The 21542-nt window shown below is 36.9% G+C and overlaps 1 protein-coding gene across 13 annotated transcripts in view; it reads left to right on the top strand.

The window, feature by feature from the left end:
* SEC24D (SEC24 homolog D, COPII coat complex component) overlaps nt 1–21542 on the top strand; it is a 110693-nt gene that overhangs the window by 56572 nt on the left and 32579 nt on the right. For 12 of the 13 annotated variants that reach the window (XM_074040370.1, XM_074040369.1, XM_074040368.1 and 9 more), the window contains exons 9-11: nt 8233–8371; nt 11610–11725; nt 18680–18804. In XM_074040370.1, the coding sequence (XP_073896471.1) occupies nt 8233–8371; nt 11610–11725; nt 18680–18804 (380 nt within the window). Of the gene's footprint in view, nt 1–8232; nt 8372–9704; nt 10000–11609; nt 11726–18679; nt 18805–21542 lie in introns of those variants that run through there. The other variant, XM_074040373.1, reaches the window with a different exon arrangement.

The raw sequence follows: 21542 nt of genomic DNA, 5'->3' as shown, positions 1-21542 counted from the left end.
TATTTTCCCTTCTGAAACTAAGGATGCCCTCTCACCAGGAGCTGCCCTTTCATAGACTTCAGTGTACAGTTTAACATGACCTTCCCACCAAAAAGCCCTCCTGGCGTTAGAGGCCTGGGTAGAAAGGTCACAGCTGTGCTTGCTTTAAAGCATTTTTGGCCATTCCAAGAGATGAAGCTCCTAGTGTAGTTATCAGTGCATATTTTGGGATGAAAGCACATTAGGGTTCATTACACCCAGATCTTCTGTGATAAAAGAGCTGGCAGGTATCCTCAATTCCAAAGGAGACTTCTCTGTCTCCCTCCCCTTCCCCTCCCCTCCCCTCCCCTTCCCTCCCCTTCCCTCCCCTCCCCTCTGCTTCCCTTCCTTCAGTTTTCCCCTCCCTCACTCCTTTCCTATCTCTCTTCCTTGTCATCCACTCAAATATTTATTGAGAATTTACTCTGTAATGTAGGCCCTTGGGATCAGTGGTGAAGGTGAAGCTAACATACTGCTGTTAACGGGTGAAGTTTTTTAGTTAGAAATTTAATTTAAAAATTGTTCATAGTATTCAAACATATTTTGAGTTTATTTAAAAAAATCAACCCAAGAATTTAATGAATTGAGTGAAATATGAGATAATGAAACAAACAGAAATTCTTAAAACCCTTCATGATAATGTTAAAACATGTGATAGAATTTGCTAATTTATAAGCAGGTTTCAAAATTTATACCAAATGTACTATTTTTCCAAGAATATCGTTTTAATGAATGGTGAAATATCTTACCAACGTCTATCAGAATTCCTACCATGTAGTAACAACTGATTTTAGGTAGGGGTGTGTGTGCATCTGTCTATCTGAAACCTGCTGGGTCAGTGTACTGCTACCCTACCTGGCTTTGAAGGCTCTCCTCAAAATCACTCCAGCCTTTCTCTTTATCTCCCTTCAGCCCAGCTGTTCGAGGCTACCTGCCTGCTGGTCACCAACAAACCCTGGGTTTTTCTTCCTGTGTTAAGCTGTTCTCACTGGTTGAAATTCTTACCTTCTCTCTTTCAGTGAACAAATAGCTCCTCATAAGTGCCCATATCTTCCTTGAATGAAGGCTTTCCTGACCCCTCTGAAGATTTCTTCTTTTTTTTTTTTTTTTTTTTTTTTTTTGACCTTTTCCTTTAATACCTATCACAAGTTATCCTGAGCGTGTATTTGTGGGTACCTGAGATATTGTGTTTGTTCATTCAGAAACCATTGACTGACTCAGGTATTGTGCTACAGGAGATATAACAGTAAACAGGCTGGACCTGTGAGTCATGGATTTGAGAATGTAGTAGTGGTTTTGAAAAGTAAAATAGTGTTATGAGTGCTTTTAGGCACAAGGTTATATGGGAACATACAGCAATTAAATATGTCACCTGCAAGTGGCCTGGAATTAGACAACAAAATATAATTCTCCCTTGTGGATGAAAGGATCTTGAGGGGCCAGATTTAGACATGGTACAGGATTAGACAAAGCCTCTGAGAAGTCAGAAGAGAGAGGATACCGCTTCCATTGTAACAGGAGGAGAGAAAGGAAAATGTTGGAGAGATGCTGGTAAATTAGTGGGGAAAGGCAAGAGAGTTCTTACCTGAGGTTTTCTATTTTCTTTGTGAAGAAGAATGTAAGTTTACATTTACACCTCCTGCAAGGGAGGTGGAGAAGGAGCTTATGGGGAGGAGCTTAATAAGGATGCAAAGGTATGTGGCAGCTCCTATAGAGAATGGGAGAGACAAATGACCAGAGACAATTAGAATACTTACCAGGGAGCATGGTTTAAGGGCTTCATTCACGTCACAGGCCAGTGAGAATGGTACCTTTCTCTGAAACTGTATGCTTTTCTGCACATCCAGTCTGCAAGCTGTTTCTTGCACATATAGCATAGAGGACATAAATAGTTGGAATAAATCAGAATTCAAGCTATAGCTCTGCAGTTTGTTGCACAAGTCACTTCCTATCACTCACTGACCTTGCATTCCTCTGAACAATGTGGATGGGAATTCCCCACTCCCTGGGCTGTTAGCTCCTCAATATCAAATTGAAATTGAGAGCATTTTAAATGCTCTCAATAAATGAGAGCGTTTTAAACTACAAATGACCATAAGACCATAAAGATAATAGTTATGCTCTTACATTTATTATGAAAAGTCTAATTCAGTAAAAATTTTCAGTATTTTTCAATGAAAAGAAACCCAAAAATAAAAAACTAACTTCCAAATTAAAGAGGTATCCAAATCTAATACAAGCTGTAGGTACAGTTAGAACAAATAGACTCTCTAATAGTATTGTTCAAAGGAAAAAGGGAAAACAATCTCCCAAGTGTCACTAACAAGCTAACAAAACTATAATCTTCTGAAAGTGCAAAAAAAGCAAAGTTTTAGGTTAAGAAGAGCCAATTAAAAACATTAGATTTTTTTAGTAAACATTATTTTTAAAAATATAAATATATTCTTAGAACTAATACAATGTATTAAGTGTCTTATCCTCAAGCTCTGTTTGTTTTTAGAAGACACATGATAGGATTTTATTTTTTAATTCAGAAAATATTCTTTAATTTCACACTTATTTTTAAAAGTCTAACTAGAATAGTACTGCTCTCTCAAAAGCACTTGTACAGTAAATAGCCTATTGAACTGTACCTTTTTTGTCCATGTAGGCCTAGTGAATGTCATATATGGTAAAGCTAAAAGTAGAAAGCACATATAAGCTGCTTCTCATATCTCTTTCACATGGAAATGTCTTTAATAAATGCAGTTGATACAGACTCTTTTCCTTTTAGCCTCTGGGCATAATCCTTTGGGAATCTGACTGACTCTGCTCATCTTCCAGCATGCCTAATAGTCTGAATGTTTAACATTTTTAAAGGATAGTTGTTCATCACAGGTTCTGGATTATCTTTTCACATACCATTTCCATGCTTCTACTTATATCCCCCAATTAATCCAAATTACCAACTGACCTCCTCTTGAGACAGCTCCAAAACAGAAGCAGCGCTCCAATTCCAAGAAGTAGCCGCTTGTCAAAGTTACATTGCCGGTAGGAAATCACTGCTGCCAGAGAGATACATTTATAGTGATTTCCTGGGAAATACAAGTTGATGCTGAATATTATCCTTAATCAGGCTGGAAAACTGTGTAACATTTTGACAGATCTTATTTTAAATCTTCTCATCTTATTTAGATCTCATTGTAGGTAAAAATTTCTTTCCCATGATCAGTAACTGCTTAGCCAAGGTATTTCCTTCAGGCACTTTGTAAAGTAGAATATTGGTGCTGTGGGGACAACTGTAGAGTCCCAGGACGTTGATTACTTTCCTGAAGACTTATAATGGAGGAAATAAAGAGAGAGAGAGAGAGAGAAAAAAAAAAAAAAAAAAAAAAAAGAAGGGGAGGAAGAAGTATACATTGAAAATGTAAAATAAATTTTTTTTAAAAATTAGTGAATAAGTGTTAGAGGGGAAAGTAGGTGGTTGAAGAGTTTGTGTGTATATATTAGAACTTACATGAACTCTGGTGCTGAAAGATAAGGAGAGTGGGTAGTGGGCAAATGAGAGAAGAAAGGAGAGATGGGCCCAGTTTCATCCAGCAGTGTCCTGGGTGTGGGCACGTATGACATTACTCATTCAGAGTATTCCTGAAATCTGGGCTTTGGCTACTCTGTCTCTGCCCTTTACCAGCACCATGTCTGTGATAGGATGTTCCAACAGGAAGCTGGCGTTTGCTTTAGAAAATCATTTTTCTTCATCGCAGTGTACTGCCGAGTGCCAGGACGTACCAGATGTCACTGTTGCTTTGTTATTTTGTACCATGATGGCTAATGTGGGGAGTGGGCATGGACGCTGGCAGCAGGGCATTCGTGTCCTTGTTCTCTCTGCTTCCCAGGCCGTCATTAGGTTGCCTGCTCCACTCTGTGGCTCCCTATCCCAACCTCACCTCTGTTTCCCTACACACACTCAAGGAAAGTCGGCAGAGGATTAGGAACTTTAAAAATAAGTTTTTCTTGGCTATTAGTAAATTTGGCACATTCTGTAGTTTCTATACAATGTATGCATAAAATAGTCCTGTATTCCATGTTTATTTGTATTTTGTTTGGCCCAGAATATTTTTAAACCATTATCAAAAGTTTCTTCAAGAAAAGCATGTTCAGTTAAAAGTTATTAGAGTTACATGTAATAAATGTAGCGTGATTATCTTGGTTGTTTTCTTGCCTACTGATAAGGTGTATACAGATTTAATTTTTAGTTGCACAGTGCCACCTATTGGATCTATGGGATGAAAACACTTTGGTATTTAGCTGCTTTCTTTAGTTCCTCACTGCAATTCATTATTTTCCTAAAACAGAAATACTGTAGCCAGGCTTGGGTATTCAGATTTTTCTTAATAATATAGATGCCAAAACAAAAATACACACAGCCTACAAACTTGATACAGATTTTTCATGATGGGTCTTTCTATACTGTACTTTATTTTCTTTGAGCATCTGTGTTTGTTTTGGAAATACAATCTGTGAACAGTTTAACATTGCCTTTCTAAGCTGAAAAGAGCCTTAAAAAGAGCTGTTTATGATGTTCTCCCAAGTATTGTTTCTCCTCATATCCTGTTTTTTTTTCATTGCATTTGTATGTACTTTTTTGTTTACTGTCTTTCTACTCTGCTACACTGTAAGTCCCTCAAAGGTACCTGTGGTACAAATGTTAAAGTTACCCAAGAGAATGGCAGGAATACTTGGAAAACTGGTAATGTATTCAAATAAGAAGACTTAAAATTTTACTAGAGGTATTAAGAAGGTATTGGTAGATACATCTTGATGTCTACTACTTTTATATGGAAAAATAATCAAAAGTTGTTTTGTTTTGTTTCTTAATTGTTGGATATCATTTTAGTACTAAGCCTCATTTCTTAGAATGATATTCTCACTGGTCCAAAATCAACCAGTATTATATACATACACAAGAGATGCATTTTTTTCAATTAAAGCACTTTTGTAAAATTAGTATCAGCATAGTATTTGGCACACCCCTGTTAATCCAAAAATACGAGGAAAAGATTCACATTTTTCCTCAGCCTCCCTATCACTTTCATGTTGTGTAAACTCACGCCACACAAGGCCAGAACCAAACAATAGCCAGGTGAGGTTTTTATAGCCAGTCTTTCTATCTTCTCTCTTTTCCACTTAAGAGAAAAACAGAAAAGAATGGGCAGACAAGGATATACTAAGAGCTAAATATTAAAGTACATTTGTAAACAAAAATTTTTAAAATCGGAAAATATTTCTGAGGTAAATATAATTCCCTTGGTAAGGAAAAAAGATAACTTAGGCAATGTTTTGAAAAGTAATTTGATTTTTTTAAAAAGCCATACACACCAAGATCGAACTCAAAAGAAAAGTACGGTTAGCTATTTATGAGCTCATGCACACTACTATAGTGCAGATAAGCCGACATCTGGAGAGTGCAAAGGGAAATCTCTGATGGTTTTCAGCATAGCCTGAGAGAGATGAAACAAGCCAGTGTAATTTAGAAGCCCTTGCCCTGTTGCCTGAAAATAAAATGTAAACAGTTAAAAAGCTTTTAACATTCTTTACTGTCACCTCAGTTGTCTGAAGACCTTACTTACCTATCCATCATCTGGTTTCTAAAAAAGTGAAAATTGAAAAAACTGTAAGTGTATTTAATAGCCTAGACACAGTCATGACTTGACTCCAGTTTCTTGTTAGACATTCATTTTCAGTCCTGCAAGTTTGAATCTGCCAGGACTGGAATGCATAGGTGTTCATTGCCGACAATTTCACAGTAACTTTGGGCTGGGCCTGGCTTTGAGCAAATCATATCAGTGATAATAAGGTCAAATTTCCTTCCATTACTTTTGGCTTGTCTAGCAAATAATTAGATCATATTTGGTTTCTAAAATCAGGGGATTTGTTACAGCCTTTGAACTTTTTGAAAATAAAAGGATGAGAAAAGTAAACTTGGCTGAGTGAATGGAAACTGCAGAATGTCTCCCAATTTTAACTTCCGAAAGCATCTCCTGATCTGAGAGGTTGGAGTTGTGGAACAGAGCAGTAACTGGAGTCATGATTGGTAATTGCACTTTTAATCCAGTGGAAGCTACCTGAACAGCAGGTTCTTATTCTCCCACTTGTTATTCTTCTAGCTCTCCATTTATTGTTCTAAGAATCTTTTTTTGTACTTGCATGTTTTTGCTTCTCTATTGCCTCCTCAAATGATTTCTTCCTATTACCAGCTGAAGAGAACAAATATTTGTCACTATATGCCTTTCTAACAAAAAGTTTGTCTGAAAGAGTGGTGTATACATCAGATATTTGAATTTGTATGTGTGACTATGTATTTAAATAAAATTCCTAGAGTGTTTTAAAAATGCATTCTGCCTCTCAACTTTTAACCATTGGAGTGTATCAGAATCTCCTGAAAGTTTATTCTCTGTCTTCTAGATCATGTTTACAATAATGTTTTACAGTAACTGACCAGGTAGCCTTCAGGACCTGAAGCCCATCTCATACTTATCCTCCTGTCAAAGATGACTCTGTCCTGAGCTGAGTGGTTTTGAGAGAGGAAAGACTGTTCCGGATAAAAATTTTCCAATTACTTTTTGCCAGGCACAATGCTGTGAACTGCACATGTATTACTCACCTAATCCTTGTCACAACCCCTACCTGTGGGGCACCAGAGTCAGGCCCGTGCTGTGGATCAGAAGCGACCATAAACAAGAAAATCCAATCTGTCTTCTGGCTTTCTTGGGGCAAGAAGTGAGGAAGAGGGCAGTGCAGAAATAGAAGGGAATGATTAAGGAAAAAATTTAAATCCTTCCCCTGATTCTTTTGAGTATTGTGTTAAACCTGTTTTTTTCCTGCTCTGAGACCTCCCAACTGATTTCTGAAACCTCAGCTTTCACGTTGAACATCTGGGCAGGGACAATGGGGGATCTCGGTTTTCTAAGACTGGAGCAGAAAACAGCCTGATACCCCCACCCCACTGACCTCCTGCTCTTCAGGCCTCCATTCAAAAGCAGTCTGCTTTATTTATATCTTTTTCAGTAAAGAAAAATTAAATTGACATGCCAAAGCCTGCAATTCTCAAGTTTTTCTTTAAATGTTATCTTTAAGGAGATTCACAAAAACAAGGATCTCTGTGGTTTTCTCCTGAAAGCCATAAGTGTTGGGAAAGCAGACTTAATGCTGAACTTTTTTACTTCTAAACTGTAAAAGATGTATCATGCCTTCTATGTATGTTTATGAGGAAGAAGCAATTGAATGATTTATTTTTTCAGTTCTGGCAAAGTAGGGCCAGCCACACTGTGAGTATTCTGTGAAACATTTCTTTCTAATAAAGTAACAGAAAAGGTAGAATCAGCCTCCTTGCCTAAATAAATGAACATTATTGCATATTTCTTCAAATAGTTGCATTTTTGAAGAAATAATTGATGTGCTTCGGGGGAACTATGTAGGCAGCATACTGCTATGCAAACTAGAATGTCTAAAATCAGACCTAACTCTCTTTATTTATAATCTATGAAGAAACTTAGCAAAATGTGTGACACAAGTTGTCTAGAATGTTTTTAACGTAAGAATAATTAAGTATTATTACCATCACTGTATGTTTGTCTCCACACACATATTGGCAAATATGCATACACACATAGACATAAATATGCATATATTGATATATCCTTATAAATGAGATAAACTTAAATTAACTTTTGTTTGAATATTCTGGACAACATCTTACAGCTTTGAATTCATGTGTTATCAAAAAGACATTTTTACTGTCTTGGGGCAAAAGCTAAGAGTTGAGTTCCTTAAAAATTGCCACTAGGCCAGGTGCAGTGGTTCACGCCTGTAATCCCAGCACTTTGGGAGGCCAAGGTGGGTGGATCACCTGCGGTCAGGAGTTCGAGACCAGCCTGGCCAACATGGTGAAACCTCGTCTCTACTAAAACTACAAAAATTAGCCAGTCGTGGTGATGGGCATCTGTAATCACAGCCACTCGGGAGACTGAGGCTACTCGCTTGAACCCTGGAGGCGGAGATTGCAGTGAGCAAAGATCATGCCATTGCACTCCAGCTTGGGTGACAGAGCAAGACTCTGTCTCAAAAAAAAAAAAAAAAAAAAAAAAAAAACCTGCCATTAAAAGACTTTCCAAATTATAATACCTAGAAATCCTACACTCATCTGTTCATTTAATTTTTCTTGTTTCTCCATAGAGTCCCCTTTACTTGGTAAATCACGGTGAGAGTGGACCAGTCAGATGCAACAGGTGCAAGGCCTACATGTGCCCATTTATGCAGTTCATTGAAGGAGGAAGGAGATATCAGTGTGGATTTTGCAACTGTGTGAATGATGGTAAGCAGTGCTGTTAAAAGCTCTTTGTGAAATTCTTTATTAAGTCAAATGTGTTGTACTTCTTAGTTTAGGAAAAGCATACATTCTTTTTTCTATATAGCAGTACCTTCTTTATAATTTCTCTAGAAGGAAACCAACTATGACAGGCTCTGTTTGGGAAATTTAAACCCCTTTGAACCTTAGGTAATTACATGAGCCCCACATGGAAGTTGAAATATTTCTTAGAAAACTAACTGTAGGGGGAAAATTTTTATTTCTTAATCCCCTTCCACAAAGCCTCAGTGGGAAAGAAAATAAGATTTTTACCTCCTGTGATTACAGATGATAAACTTGGAAGACGTCTCCTCTTTTTTCACTCCTCAAGGTTATTCTTGAATATGATCTCATTGATACTTAGGAAAAGCTTAGGTATAACCAAGGGCTTTAACACTTATGTAGATTTTTTTTTTCACGCTGATGTAAATGTTGGATTGTTTAAGGAGGAAGGAATGTAGGGCTTTCCCATATTCATTATATTTTGTTTTATTCCAGTACGAATTTACTGATGTTGAAGAAAACTGCAGCATTGCTGAAAGTGTTCTCACATTTATTACATTTGTAACATGTCTTTGTATTTTTCATTATTTGTTGTTAAATGAGGTACATACTGAGGCTGAGAACATTCTTATATTCATTGACATTTTTTGAACCATGTGATGATTATTATGAGTTTTCTTCTCTCTTTCTTATCTTTGTAGACAGGCTTCCCTGCAGGTAATTAGATCTGAAGAACATATAGCACCGTCTGCCCATGAACACATGGTTCTACCCATGGGTGCTGGCTACTCCCTAATGCCAACTGAGCTGGGGACAGTATTCCTCCTACATCATTGCATTCATGGCATCTTGGCTGTGAGCATTCTCTGGTGGGAGAGTGCTGCTTGCCTTCTTGTTTCCCTGCCCTCTTATCTCGCACACACACAGTCCACGACTTTACCCAACTTAGGGTGCCAGAGACTGGCCTTGCAAGTGCTTCTCATGCAGACCTTTGGTCAGTTCTTAAATTCACGTTGCTGTGGAGTTGAATCATTGGCTTCTAGACTCATCCCAGACTATGGCCTAAGCCTCTTGGTACGTCTCTCTCCTTGCATTAACTGTGGCTTCCACTCAGTGCAAATTGGATATCCCATTGAGACCAGATTCTGTTAGTTCTCTACCCTTACTTCTCTTTCTAAGGAAGATCTTGTTTCCTCTCTCAACCTGGATGAAATCTGCATCCAAATTCATGGCTATCATTCAGTCTTGGGACCTGGATTTCAGGAACCCTGTGACAATTCATTTCTCTGTGCTTTAGTTTTAGAGGAAAAAATCCTGAGAAGGGACAGAGGCTTCTCCCAAAGCATTTGGACAGAGTCCTCCAGCGAGCCCACCAGCTCCTCAGATGTCTTCACCCAAGCCCCCAGCTTTCTTAGAAAGGTGACCAAAATCATACCCACCATGAAGAGCAGCAAGGATCTTCAGTTTGCTGTGACTCTTTGGCCTCCTACCCAAAGTGTCGGCTCAGGGCCTTAAAAGGCCCAGCCACTTCCAGGAAGAGAAAAACGACTCAGAATTCTTGTGTCTCAACACAGCAGATTATGTTCCCTCAGGTATCCATTCCTAGGAAGCTGCCATGTTTATTTTCCAATAGAATTATTCATACTAGGCTTAAATATTTGTCCCTATAAGGAAGCCGGACTCCCATAGATGTATGCTGACACCTATCTTCTTCATTTAGGTTTAACAAAGACAGAGGTTTGTTGGAGTTAGAAAGGACCCAGCAGGCTTGCTTTCGTGGTTCCACTCTTATTTCCTTGCAAAGTGTCCAGAGATTGCCCAGTGGGGAGTATGTGTGGTCAGAGACATGCAGGAAGACAGGGGCCAAAGGGTAGTGCATGATTTATGGTATGACTTGAAAGTTGGCTTATAAAAGATGATAGACAATATTAAATGCTAATGAATATAAAAGAAAATTTAAAAGGAAAACATTTCACATATTACATTTCTGTGTGTAGATGAGAATGAATTGTATGTTATACTATGTGGAAACTACTGTACTATGCATTCTAAGATAGCCAAGGCAGCATCCTCCATCTCATCTAAATGTAGCAAAATAGCAATTGAAGACCCTCAAAGCTTACTTAGCTCAGCTGAGCCTGTCAGTTTCTACTTCTGTAATCTTTTCAAGAAGTTGAATCTTCCAAATTCAGAGATCCATATGTGCATAAGAACCTTATAAAACTTACTTTAAAAGAAATGGCCATGATACAGTAACAACGTAGAAAAATCAAGCTTCAGTGGTTTTTTTTTTTTTTTTTTAAAAGAACAACCTCAGAAAACAGTCTTGTTATTCTTATGTCAGTTTCACAGCTAAAAATAAATAATGCCGAATTGTTGGTTTAAAAACGAGATGCATTATTTGTACAGTTTTTACAATGGTAATGTTGTTCTTTACAAAAAGCTTAAAACCAGAGCATTGGTAGTTTTTCTGAATACTTTTATTGGCAGTGGTTTAGTAGCCAGCCCTATTAATCTCAAGGCAACAGGAGTTCGTTTTTACAGAGATACCAGGCCATATTTGTCCAAGTGTTCAGTATGTGACTCATAAGTGTTCCCGTGCTATTGGATGACTTCCAGATCTTTGCCAGAACTAACCTTCTTAGACATTTGAATCAAATTAAAGTTCCTTAGCTGAGATCTTAGTGGTGTAGTCTTTCCCTAATACAGTAATCCTCTCCACTCTTAAGCCCAAACATTAAAGATTACCGTGCAAACTCCACATGGGTGAAGACGTCTCTTAATTAAAGCATAATAAATATTGTAGTTCATAGTATAGTTCAAATAACGAATGTTTATTTCTGTTAGGCATATTAAAAATTCAAATAGAAAAGTCAGAATTCTTTTTAAAAGAGGTAATAAAATGGGGACAATTGAATTTGGGTTGTGACAACTTAGAAACACCAATACTTTTGCACCCTGTTTCTCTAGGATGGTCTAAATCATAAACGTTCTTTGTCATCAATAACTTATAGAAGAGGAACCCTCCTCTTTTCCAAGACATATTTTTAAAATAGTAGGTATTTACGATATGCTACATTCCAGCTTTAAAATACATTTTTCCTGATGCTAACTCCTTTCCTCCCATAATAAATTTTGAGAACTTACTAAATTGTCTGTTTATGAAAACAAAATATTTTCTTTCCTATTTTGTTTTTATTAGTTCCACCATTCTATTTCCAACATCTGGACCACATTGGAAGAAGACTGGACCACTATGAGAAACCAGAGTTATCTCTAGGATCTTATGAATATGTTGCCACTTTGGATTATTGCAGAGTAAGTGTTCCCAGAACTTCAAGTGTTTATACATTGATGTTAAAACTTTCATATGTAAAGAACTGACTCTTGCTTCGCAAACAAAGCATTTTGGTGGTGCCGTGGAGTGGTAGAAATGCATAAGACACAGATCCCATCTTCTAGGTTGTTAACATGATTCATCTGCCAAACCATCTACTGGAGGGATTATTTTTAAAAACTGAAATGTGGTGTCAGAAATAGAAAATAATAATTTCTCTTCCCTGCCAGACAGAATACAGCTGGTTCTTAATGCAATAGTTCCATACGGTGCCTCTGCCTCCCTTATTCTGTAAAGAGTCTCAGAAAACTTCCCATCCAAGAGAAGAGCTCAACCAAACTTGTTAGTAGGACTATTGACGTGTTTCTGTACCTCCCTTCACTCCCGTTGCTACCACAATGGTTTGGGCTCTCAGAATCCCCCTTACACTGTCTATCTCAGCAGGCTGAGATCCTTGCCTTTGATTTTTCTGCCCTATAATGTGACCATAAGACACGCCCCCACACTCACTGCCTCCCATAAACCTCTATTGGTTATTTCTTTTCTAAAAAATTAAATTTAAAAAGATTTAGCTTTCTTTATAAGGCCGTTAAGCATTGCCCCCAGACTATCACCTCAGCTGTATCTTCAGTTATACAAAACTTTGCACAGTGTACTCTGAACTCAGCCCCTTTGACAATTCCATGCCTTTATACCAGATGTTCATTTGACCAGAATATCTTTCCATTCTCCTGTCACATCTATACATACCCCAACTGGCAAACCCCTCTCTTTTCTGTAATGCCTGGCTGAAATTTTATTGTGTGTATGCATATGCAACTTTCTCTGTCTTTATCATGGTAATTATTTACTATAGGTTCTGTTTTTTCATGGAATTTGGTCTATATCTCTATTTTAGCATTTATCCCCATGGAATTTAAATCTTCTTACATGTCTGCCATCTTCATAGATTCTGATATCCTAGTCATCTTTATGACATTTACCACACTATCTGCCACAGGATAGGAGTTGATCAGTGTACGTGGAATGAATAAAAGAATGAATTTGTGGGTATTACTATTCCCAGGACTAGCCATTTCCCTTGTCCAGTATCACAATGACACCATTATGGGTACCTTGCAGGGCTTTAAAATTCTTCACTGATTTGAAAATCACATCTTCTTGGGTATTGTTCGGATTTCAGCACATATCTGAAGCACCATGTGTGGACTTGAAGAAACAGGGTCATTCTAACTTATTTTCTTATTTTCTCTTCTAAAAATGAGTGCCTACTAATGCCCAATTCCCAGAAAACAGCTTCTGACCCACAGATTTCTTTCATAGATGTCTGCGAGGGAGCAGTCACATATTGAGTATAGATGATAATGAACATTTTTCCTAACTAGAATTTTTTCAATTGACTGGGCCTTAAAATTTTTTTCCATTAACATAACTTATTGCATTGATTTTACTGCTTCATATGATTATTTTGCAATATATTACACAGAACTAGTTGTTAAAATGTAATGCATTATTAGTTTAAGATGTTGCAACATCTGAACATACTTGGGGAAATTTAGGAATATTTTTGCTACAGATGCTTTATTTTAGGCAAGAAGCATGTCCTAAAATACAGTGACTTTTGGACAGTTTATGTGTTCCTAATTGCTGTTAACTGAAGGAGAACCATTGGGCAACACACAAACATTTAATGTTTTAATTAAATGTAAGAAAGTCATTGTAACTAATGATGGAAAATTTATTCGCTGATCTTTGCAACCATAGTATAAATCTAACCCTGCTCTCAGTTTCTAGTTCTCTGCCAAAAAAGCGACATGATCTTGATTATATGCTTTTTTAGTAGAAACTTAGGCAGAGAGTCAAATCTGTTTCTGGGAACAAAAGTCTTAGTATCTTCAAACTCTGTTATCTGGAAATATTCCAGAAGTCTAATTGATGGGAAATCTCGCCCAGCCAGGCAAGGAACCAAATAAAAATTGTACATTTTGAAGAACTTTTCGTAAGCATAATCTTCCTTTTATTATTCCAAGTAGAGTTCATAATAAATATGCTGTAAACATCTTCAAATTTAATTATAATTTAAAATGTAAATGAAGTATAATGATGAGTTGGCTTAGCTATTCAGACAATGAAAAAGCTTATTTAATTTGTACGTGTATTTTTTACACCATGCACTTGGAAAGAGGAATTACAAAATCACATTTTCCTATTCATCTTGGCTCATCTTAATGTTGATTTTAGATAGTAAAATTAACATTTATTGAACATTTACCATGTGTCAAGCTGTAGGCTAAATTCCTTCTATGTATCGTATCATTTAGTCCTCACGGTGAACGCATGTGGTGCGTACCATCATTATTTGAGGAAACTTGGGCTTAGAGATTGCGTAAGTGCCAGCTTCAGGCCATACATCCAGAAAGTAGTGGAGCCAGACTGAAAACCGTATCTGTGTGACCACAGAAGCCCTATTTTCTAATCAGTACATTGTGTATACGTGAGCAAGTATTAACACAATCATCCTGGAATTGCCTTGGGAAAAAAAAGGCCTCAGCTTTGTCATATGACTGAGAGTTCGTCATTAATAAGTTTATGGAATATAGCTACATGGAAAGTGTACTTGAAATGTGAAGTCTCCTTCCAAGTCAGCTTTTTTTTTTTTTTTTTCTCCTGAACAAAAATGTAGTTTCTTCACTTAATTCACTTTGACATTACCAGATGCCTAACATGTCTGAGGTACTTGTCTGTGTGCCGTAAGGCATAACAAAATTAGCAGGATGATAAACCTGCTCTCAAGGTACTTACAATGTATAGACCTGATAAGAAATGTAAATAATTTTCATATAAACTCAAATATGATAAATGCTGTAAGAATAGAACAATCATAGTGCCATAAGAAAACAGGATTGGGAAGGCTTCATAGAGGAAGTAACATTTGAGCTGATTAAACTATGAGCCTGGACACGGTAACTAGAACAGTGAGCAGAAACAATTTCACAAACATATTGACAATTTACTCAGATTTCTTTAGGGGCTAGGCAGACATTGTAGATGAAGTGACGTGGACCGGGATAATTACAGAGTATATTCCCCCTTCCCTCAAAACACATTCAAATTCAAATATATTTTGAAACACTGTGCCAAGCAAAACACTTTCCAGCCAAATTCTTGGCTTAAGCCCACTAGTCTGTGACTTCTGGATAGGAGATATTTTGGAAATGTCAGCCACTTAAATTGTTGGGAGAATGCGTATTGGGAATAATGGGAAGTAAAGCTGGGACGTTGTTTTGAGACACACAGTCTATCTTTTTATTTTCCCCCGGGTCCAGCATCGTATCTTTGATTTCTTAGGTTTTTATACATGTTTGTTAAATGAGTGTCATGGTAGGTCTTGAATGTCAGGCCATTGAAGAACTTACATTAATTCAATAGGCCATGAGAACAATTAAAGGTGAAGGTGGAGTTGTTCCATTCATTCATCCATTAACTCAGTCAACAGTTGATGAGCACTCTTTGTGGTGCCATGCTCTGTGCTAGGCTCTGAGGACTCAGTAAACTTCCTGTTCTCAGAGAAGGTAGTATTTGTGATCTGTATTGAGCCTCAGACAGTTTATTCTGACAGCAGTCTGTATAATGAGAGGAGATATTAGAGGCAAGGGTGCATTAGAAATTAATGTAGTCGTCCAACTAAGAGAAAATGAGGGTAGTATGGTAATTCCCCAAAAAAATTAAAAATAGAATTACTGGCTGGGCACAGTGGCTCATGTCTGTAATCCCAGCATTTTGGGAGGCCAAGACGGGAAGATCACGAGGTCACGAGTTTCAGACCAGCCTGGCCAACATAGTGAAACCCCATCTCTACTAAAAATACACACATACACATACAAAAATTACCTGGGCATAGTGATGGGCACCTGTAATCCTAGCTACTTGGGATGCTGAGGCAGGAGAACCGCTTGAACCCGGGAGGTGGAGGTTGTAATGAGCCGAGATCGCACCACTGCACTCCAGCCCGGGTGACAGTGCAAGACTCCATCTGGAAAAAAAAAAAAAAAAAAAAAAATGAATTACCATATGACCTAGCAGTTTCACTTCTGGGTATATACCCAAAATAATAGAAAGCAGAGTCTCAAAAAGATATTTGTATATCCATGTTCATAGTAGCAGTATTCACAATAGCCAAAAAGGAGGAAGCAACCAGGTGTCTATCGACAGAAGAATGCATAAGCAAAATGTGGTATATACGTATAATGGAATATTATTCAGCCTCAAAAAGGAAGGAAAGTCTGACCCATGCTACAACATGGATGAATGTTGAGGATGTTATACTAAGTAAAATAAGCCAGCCACAAGAAGGATAAATATGGAATGATTCTATATGAGGTATGTAGAGTAGTCAAATTCCTAGAGATAGAACATGGGATGGTGATTGCCAGGTGCTGCAGAAAGGAAACAGAGGTTGTTTAATGGGTACAGTTTCAGTTTTGCAAGCTGAAAAGCATTCTGTGATGGATGGTGGTAATGGTTGCACAGCAATGTGAGTGTACTTAATGCCACTGAACTGTACACTTGAAATGGTTAAGATGGCAATTTTTATGTTTTCTTTGCCACAATTAAAAATAATAGAAAAAGAGAGAAATTGAGGATCTAAATTTGGCTACTGGAACTAAAAGAGCCACATGGGCCTTCACAATTAACTGGTTGTGGATGCTAAATGAGGTGGACAAGTCCATGGAGACAGAGAGATTTCAAGCCCAGGTTATTTTAGCTTATTGTGTTTTTTTATAAGTTTCTTATAGGAAAGACCAGTATAGTGGGAGAAATGTTGTCATAATCTCTAAAATTTTGAGTCTACAGTGCTGGCAGAACTTTTATATGGATGTGTAGTTAATTGGAATGCTGGTCTTGAGCTCAAAGGGAATCACGATGAGAGAGAATTTGAAGAGTTGCCTATATAGAGGTGCTGGTTAAAACTGAGCAAATGAACAAGATTTCTGTGATGGACGTGGGTGGGAGGAGAGAAGTTGGGTAAAGATGAGAAAATGAAAAACAGAAGCAACAGTTAGAGAACTGGGAGAGGAAATGATGTTCCAGTGTCCTGGCAGCTAAGAGAGCCAAAGTGGTCTGGTGTGCCTAAAGTTGCAAAGAGATAGAAGAGATCTAGGATGAGAGCTGGATTTTTATTTCAAGTCACTGTAGTTTGCAGTCTGGATGGTTCAGTGACCTTAAAGAGAGCAGTTTTAGTAAGTTGGCATGGAAAACCAGCATTTTATAGAGTACATACATGTTAAGCTTGGCTGGACAAAGCCAGCTGGATTGAATGGGTAGGGTAATAGATTAAGAAAGCTAATGATAAAGCCCTGACAGTTACCTAGGCGCAAGATGACAAGCTTTCAGATGGTTATGAGTAGGGATGGGCCAAAACATCGTTAAAGAATCATTCTGAAACTGAAAACAATGGGACTCAGTTATTGAAGGAAAAGGAACAGCCAAATCTAATTTCACACTTTCAAGCCTTGAGTTGGCATATAGTGATGTTATTCCCATATAGAGAAATGGGAAGAGAATGTGATTTAGAGGAATGATGAACTAATTTTGAATATTTCAAAAACCAGTTATAGTGAAGCATTTCTGTAGAAATGTGCAAATTGGAGATATGGAAAATATTCCATGAGGAATTGGTAATGCTGATAGAAGAGATTACAAGAATGGTACAGCACACTTGGGTTTGTCACAAAGAGGTTTTGGTTTAACTAATGGAAATGGCTGTTATTTTCATCCGTTATATATGCTGATATAAATCAGCATAAGTCTATGCTGTGAATTAAAGTAGGTGTGAATCAGGAATGATTTGCAATAAAAATTATTCACATAGACCGCAGAGTTCCTTCATTTCTTTGTTGGTCTGATTTTGGTAAAAGTTTTCAGGATGATGATTTTTAAGTCCTATAATTTGTTTTTATTTAAAATGAAGGATTTTGTTTTAAAAAGTTATATCTAGCCTTGTAGTGGATATAGAATAAATCAGTAAGATAATTTACAGACATTGTTGTCTAATTTTAAAATAATTACAATACAATTTTAGAACATTTTTGCTTATTTATTATAAAGTTAAAAATTAAGTTGGTCTAAATTCTTTATTCTGTAGTGTAGGTCACTAGAGTTGTTTGCCTGTGGCTCTCTTTTCTAAATATTTTGTAAGATGCAACTGAAGGATCACTTCCTAAAAGCTGTTTGAACACCAGCCAGTAAAGGGAGCAGCAACTAAAAAACATTTTCATAGCAGCTGCTTTATGTCACAGTGATTGTTTTAAACAGATAAAAGGCTAACATTCTATGTTACCACAAATATGTAAAAAACTAGGTCAGTGCTTAAAAATATAGCACAGTTTTTAAAAGTATACAGTTATATTTTCCTAAACAATTTCATATCTTTAAAATGGAAAGAGCTGATAGAAGAAGAGAGTCTAAAATAGTGACATCCAAGTTAATGAAGTTTTATTACAGTTTCAAAAACAAACACTATTATGTGTACTCTTTTTTAGCATAATTTGTTAGTGTGCCAAACATATTTCGACCTGTAAGGCAGAGAGTTACAAGCAAGTCTGGCCATAATTCTGTACTTTCCCTTCAGCAACTGTAATAATAAAGCTTTGCAAAAGTGAACCTTCTGTGCTAGATGTCATAATAGTGTCTAATTCAATACTGACCCAAGTCATACCCTGAAAAATAAACAACTTCTTTTATCTTTTTAATAGCATCTGAAACCAGATGCTCTAGATATTCTGGAAAAATGATTTAATTCCACAGATGCTATATCCTAAATATTAAATGAAACATCTGATAACTTTCAAGAATTTCTGATGAGTATTGACATTTGATTATGCAATGTATTTACTTTATATCTATTTATGTGATGTGTTTGCTTTCCTATATAGAAGAATAAGCCTCCCAATCCACCAGCCTTTATCTTCATGATTGATGTTTCATATAGTAACATAAAGAATGGACTTGTCAAGCTCATATGTGAAGAACTGAAGACCATGCTGGAAAAACTTCCAAAGTAAGGGAACTGTCATTCTTTTTACAACTTATACATTATTGCCTCATTAATTTATTGGCCAGAAGATAAGTGCTGAATGACCAATTGATATTTTTTGCTAATGAGGACATTGGGTAATTAGTCATAAATCAAACAACACCATTGTTTTGAGTCCTTAGAAAGTTAGAGTGATCTTTTGTACAAAGCAAAGGAAACAAACTGGTAAAAAAAAAATGCTATGGTAAAAAACATTCAAAGTACATTATAAATTATGAGAAGAATCCCAACAGTGTGATGGAAAAGACTTTGGAGGTGTTACTCACTTTTCAAAGCATTGATTTTCCAGTGGAAACTAGTAGTTGCTGAGCATGGCAGAGTTCGAAGGGATGACAGGAAACTGAACTGTTGTCTTATGGCAGAGATGGTGGATTTTTAAGCAGTTTCCTTTTGCCCTTATGATAAGCTGTCCAACCCATTTGCAGCTTTACTGCCTCTGTGTCCTGTAAGTTAACAGCCTGAGATGCACCACATTCCTTGCCATTGCAAGAGGGCAGCAAGGAAAGGTGGGAAACTAATTCTAATAGCTAACAGATGAACATACCCTCGACCTTAGTCAAGACTTCAGACCGTGTTTTAAAAAGGCTATTTGGCATATTACCTGCTTTAATACAAAGAAGTAAATCAAACTGATGGCAATCTTACCATAAGAAATATAGAGTTACACACATGCACAGCCCAAAACAAATTTCAGGGGAGAAAAAACAACCAGATTTGTTTTGAAAGATAAAGAGGAAAAAATGTATCTTGGCTTGAATAAAAGCTTTTAAGACAGATACTTAGAAACTAGCAGGGAATAACTAGCACTATCCTTTTATTTTTCTGTCTTATTACTAATATTAAAACTAATATCAAACATGGCTATTTTAAAATTATCTTATTATAAAAGCTAGTTGTTTAGGATGAGGAATAACATCTAGTAAGGAGATTCATGGGCAGGGAGAATGCCATCCCTCATGCGAGGAAATATGAACAGGCTGGGAAATGTTGTCTGTAACTTAGTCCCTACGTGTCCCATCCCCTCCCTGAACATCAGCAATCTTTGTTCTGGAAAAGGATGTTTTTCTGGAGGGTGGGATGTTGGCTTCAGCCCTTAGAGCTCCATGAATCTTTGGGTCCCCACCCCTCTATATTCTTTACACGTATGACTGGTGCTTTGGGAGATGTGAGGCTCAGATAAATGAACTCTGGACCTCCCAGGAGTAGTTTTGTTTGTATCTGTGAAGCTGAAGTCATAATATTTTCAAAGATGGTTTGGGAAAGCAGTGGGGATGTTTAAAAAACACCGAGTTAATTTCAAACTAAATTATAAAATGAAGAACGAGCTGGGAGCAAGTTGAAGATGGTGGCATAAGAAAGGCATCTGATGCCTGCAGATGTGTTTGCGACTGTAGTTTCCCTTACCCTATTCTTAAGGAAACTTGAGAAGTATGGATTTTCTACTGAATATGATATATTTTATTACAGAACTCTCTCATGGGGCTGGTTTAATCTGAATTTTGAACTTGATTAGCATGAAAGAAAACTACTCTAATTTCTGGAAATGGTCTTTCTCTCTTTTCCTTCTCTCAAATGAATCCATTATCCTAGACAGTTACTTCACCAGTCCCTTGTTCCTTATCAACGCTGGCGATATGAAGCTAATAGCCTTTGATATAAGTTATGAAATCACACTCTTTCCTTTGGTGTCATTATAACTTTATGTCCCATTGGAGCAGAGATGTGTGACTTTGTAAAGATAGGAGAAAAAAAATAAAAGGATACTGTTGGTTATTCTCTGCCACTATTCCGATCTCTCTTTTAAAAGATTTTATTCAAGCCAATTACCTTTTTCTCCTTTATCTTTTAAAACAAATCTGGTTGTTTCTTATCCCCTGAAATTTATTTTGGGCTGTGCATATGTGTAACTTTGTTTTTTTAATGGTAAGATTGTCATCAATTTGATCTACTTGCCAAACAGCTTTTTGAAAAGCACAGTCAGAAGTCTTGATTAACATTTTAGGGTGTGTTAATCTATTAGGTGATCTTTGGAAAAAGGAAGGCCTCATTCTTTACTATTTAACTTTGAATTTATACCTTTGGCCTCTCAAGGTCGCCAGACTTTTCTGACTTCTCTGGAACAGGAAAGAGAAGATTTGAAATGTTTCATCTGTTACTCAGCTCAAACTCTTTAGTTAATTTGGCTTTTTTTTTTTTTGTCTGTCTGTTTTTAATGCTGCTGTAACTAAAATGTTCCCAATGCTAGATCTTAAAATTTTCTGGTTCATCTAGTTACTAATGTCTTCCGTATTGCTGTGTCAGGTTCATTCCATGATGGGGCAAGCATTGAGAGAAGTAATCATTGAAAAAAAGAACATCAACGTATTAGTCTTTATGAAATCTCTTATAACTTCACAAAACTTGTCTAGAATTAATATAAAGGAGAGGCTGAAAATTAGTTTTCTTCTGGATATGATTTAATAAGGCAGTGATACTGTTGAAGAAAATTTTAGGACAGTTCTGTTTCTCAAACAAATTAAAAAAAAAATTCCCATGGAGACCAGGACTAATATTTTGCAATAATGTAGGATGTTCTGATTAGATGCTTTTAAAAGACATTAATTTCGATCTTAAGTGAACCCGGTGAATCCCAGGATACTCCTTTCCCGTCACTTGAAAATGTCCAAATCCAATGGGAAATAGTAATCTAGATTTTCCTCTGT

This window comes from Macaca fascicularis, chromosome 5 (assembly GCF_037993035.2).
Source record: "Macaca fascicularis isolate 582-1 chromosome 5, T2T-MFA8v1.1".
NCBI lineage: Eukaryota > Metazoa > Chordata > Mammalia > Primates > Cercopithecidae > Macaca > Macaca fascicularis.
This window is presented reverse-complemented; position numbering and strand designations above follow the sequence as displayed.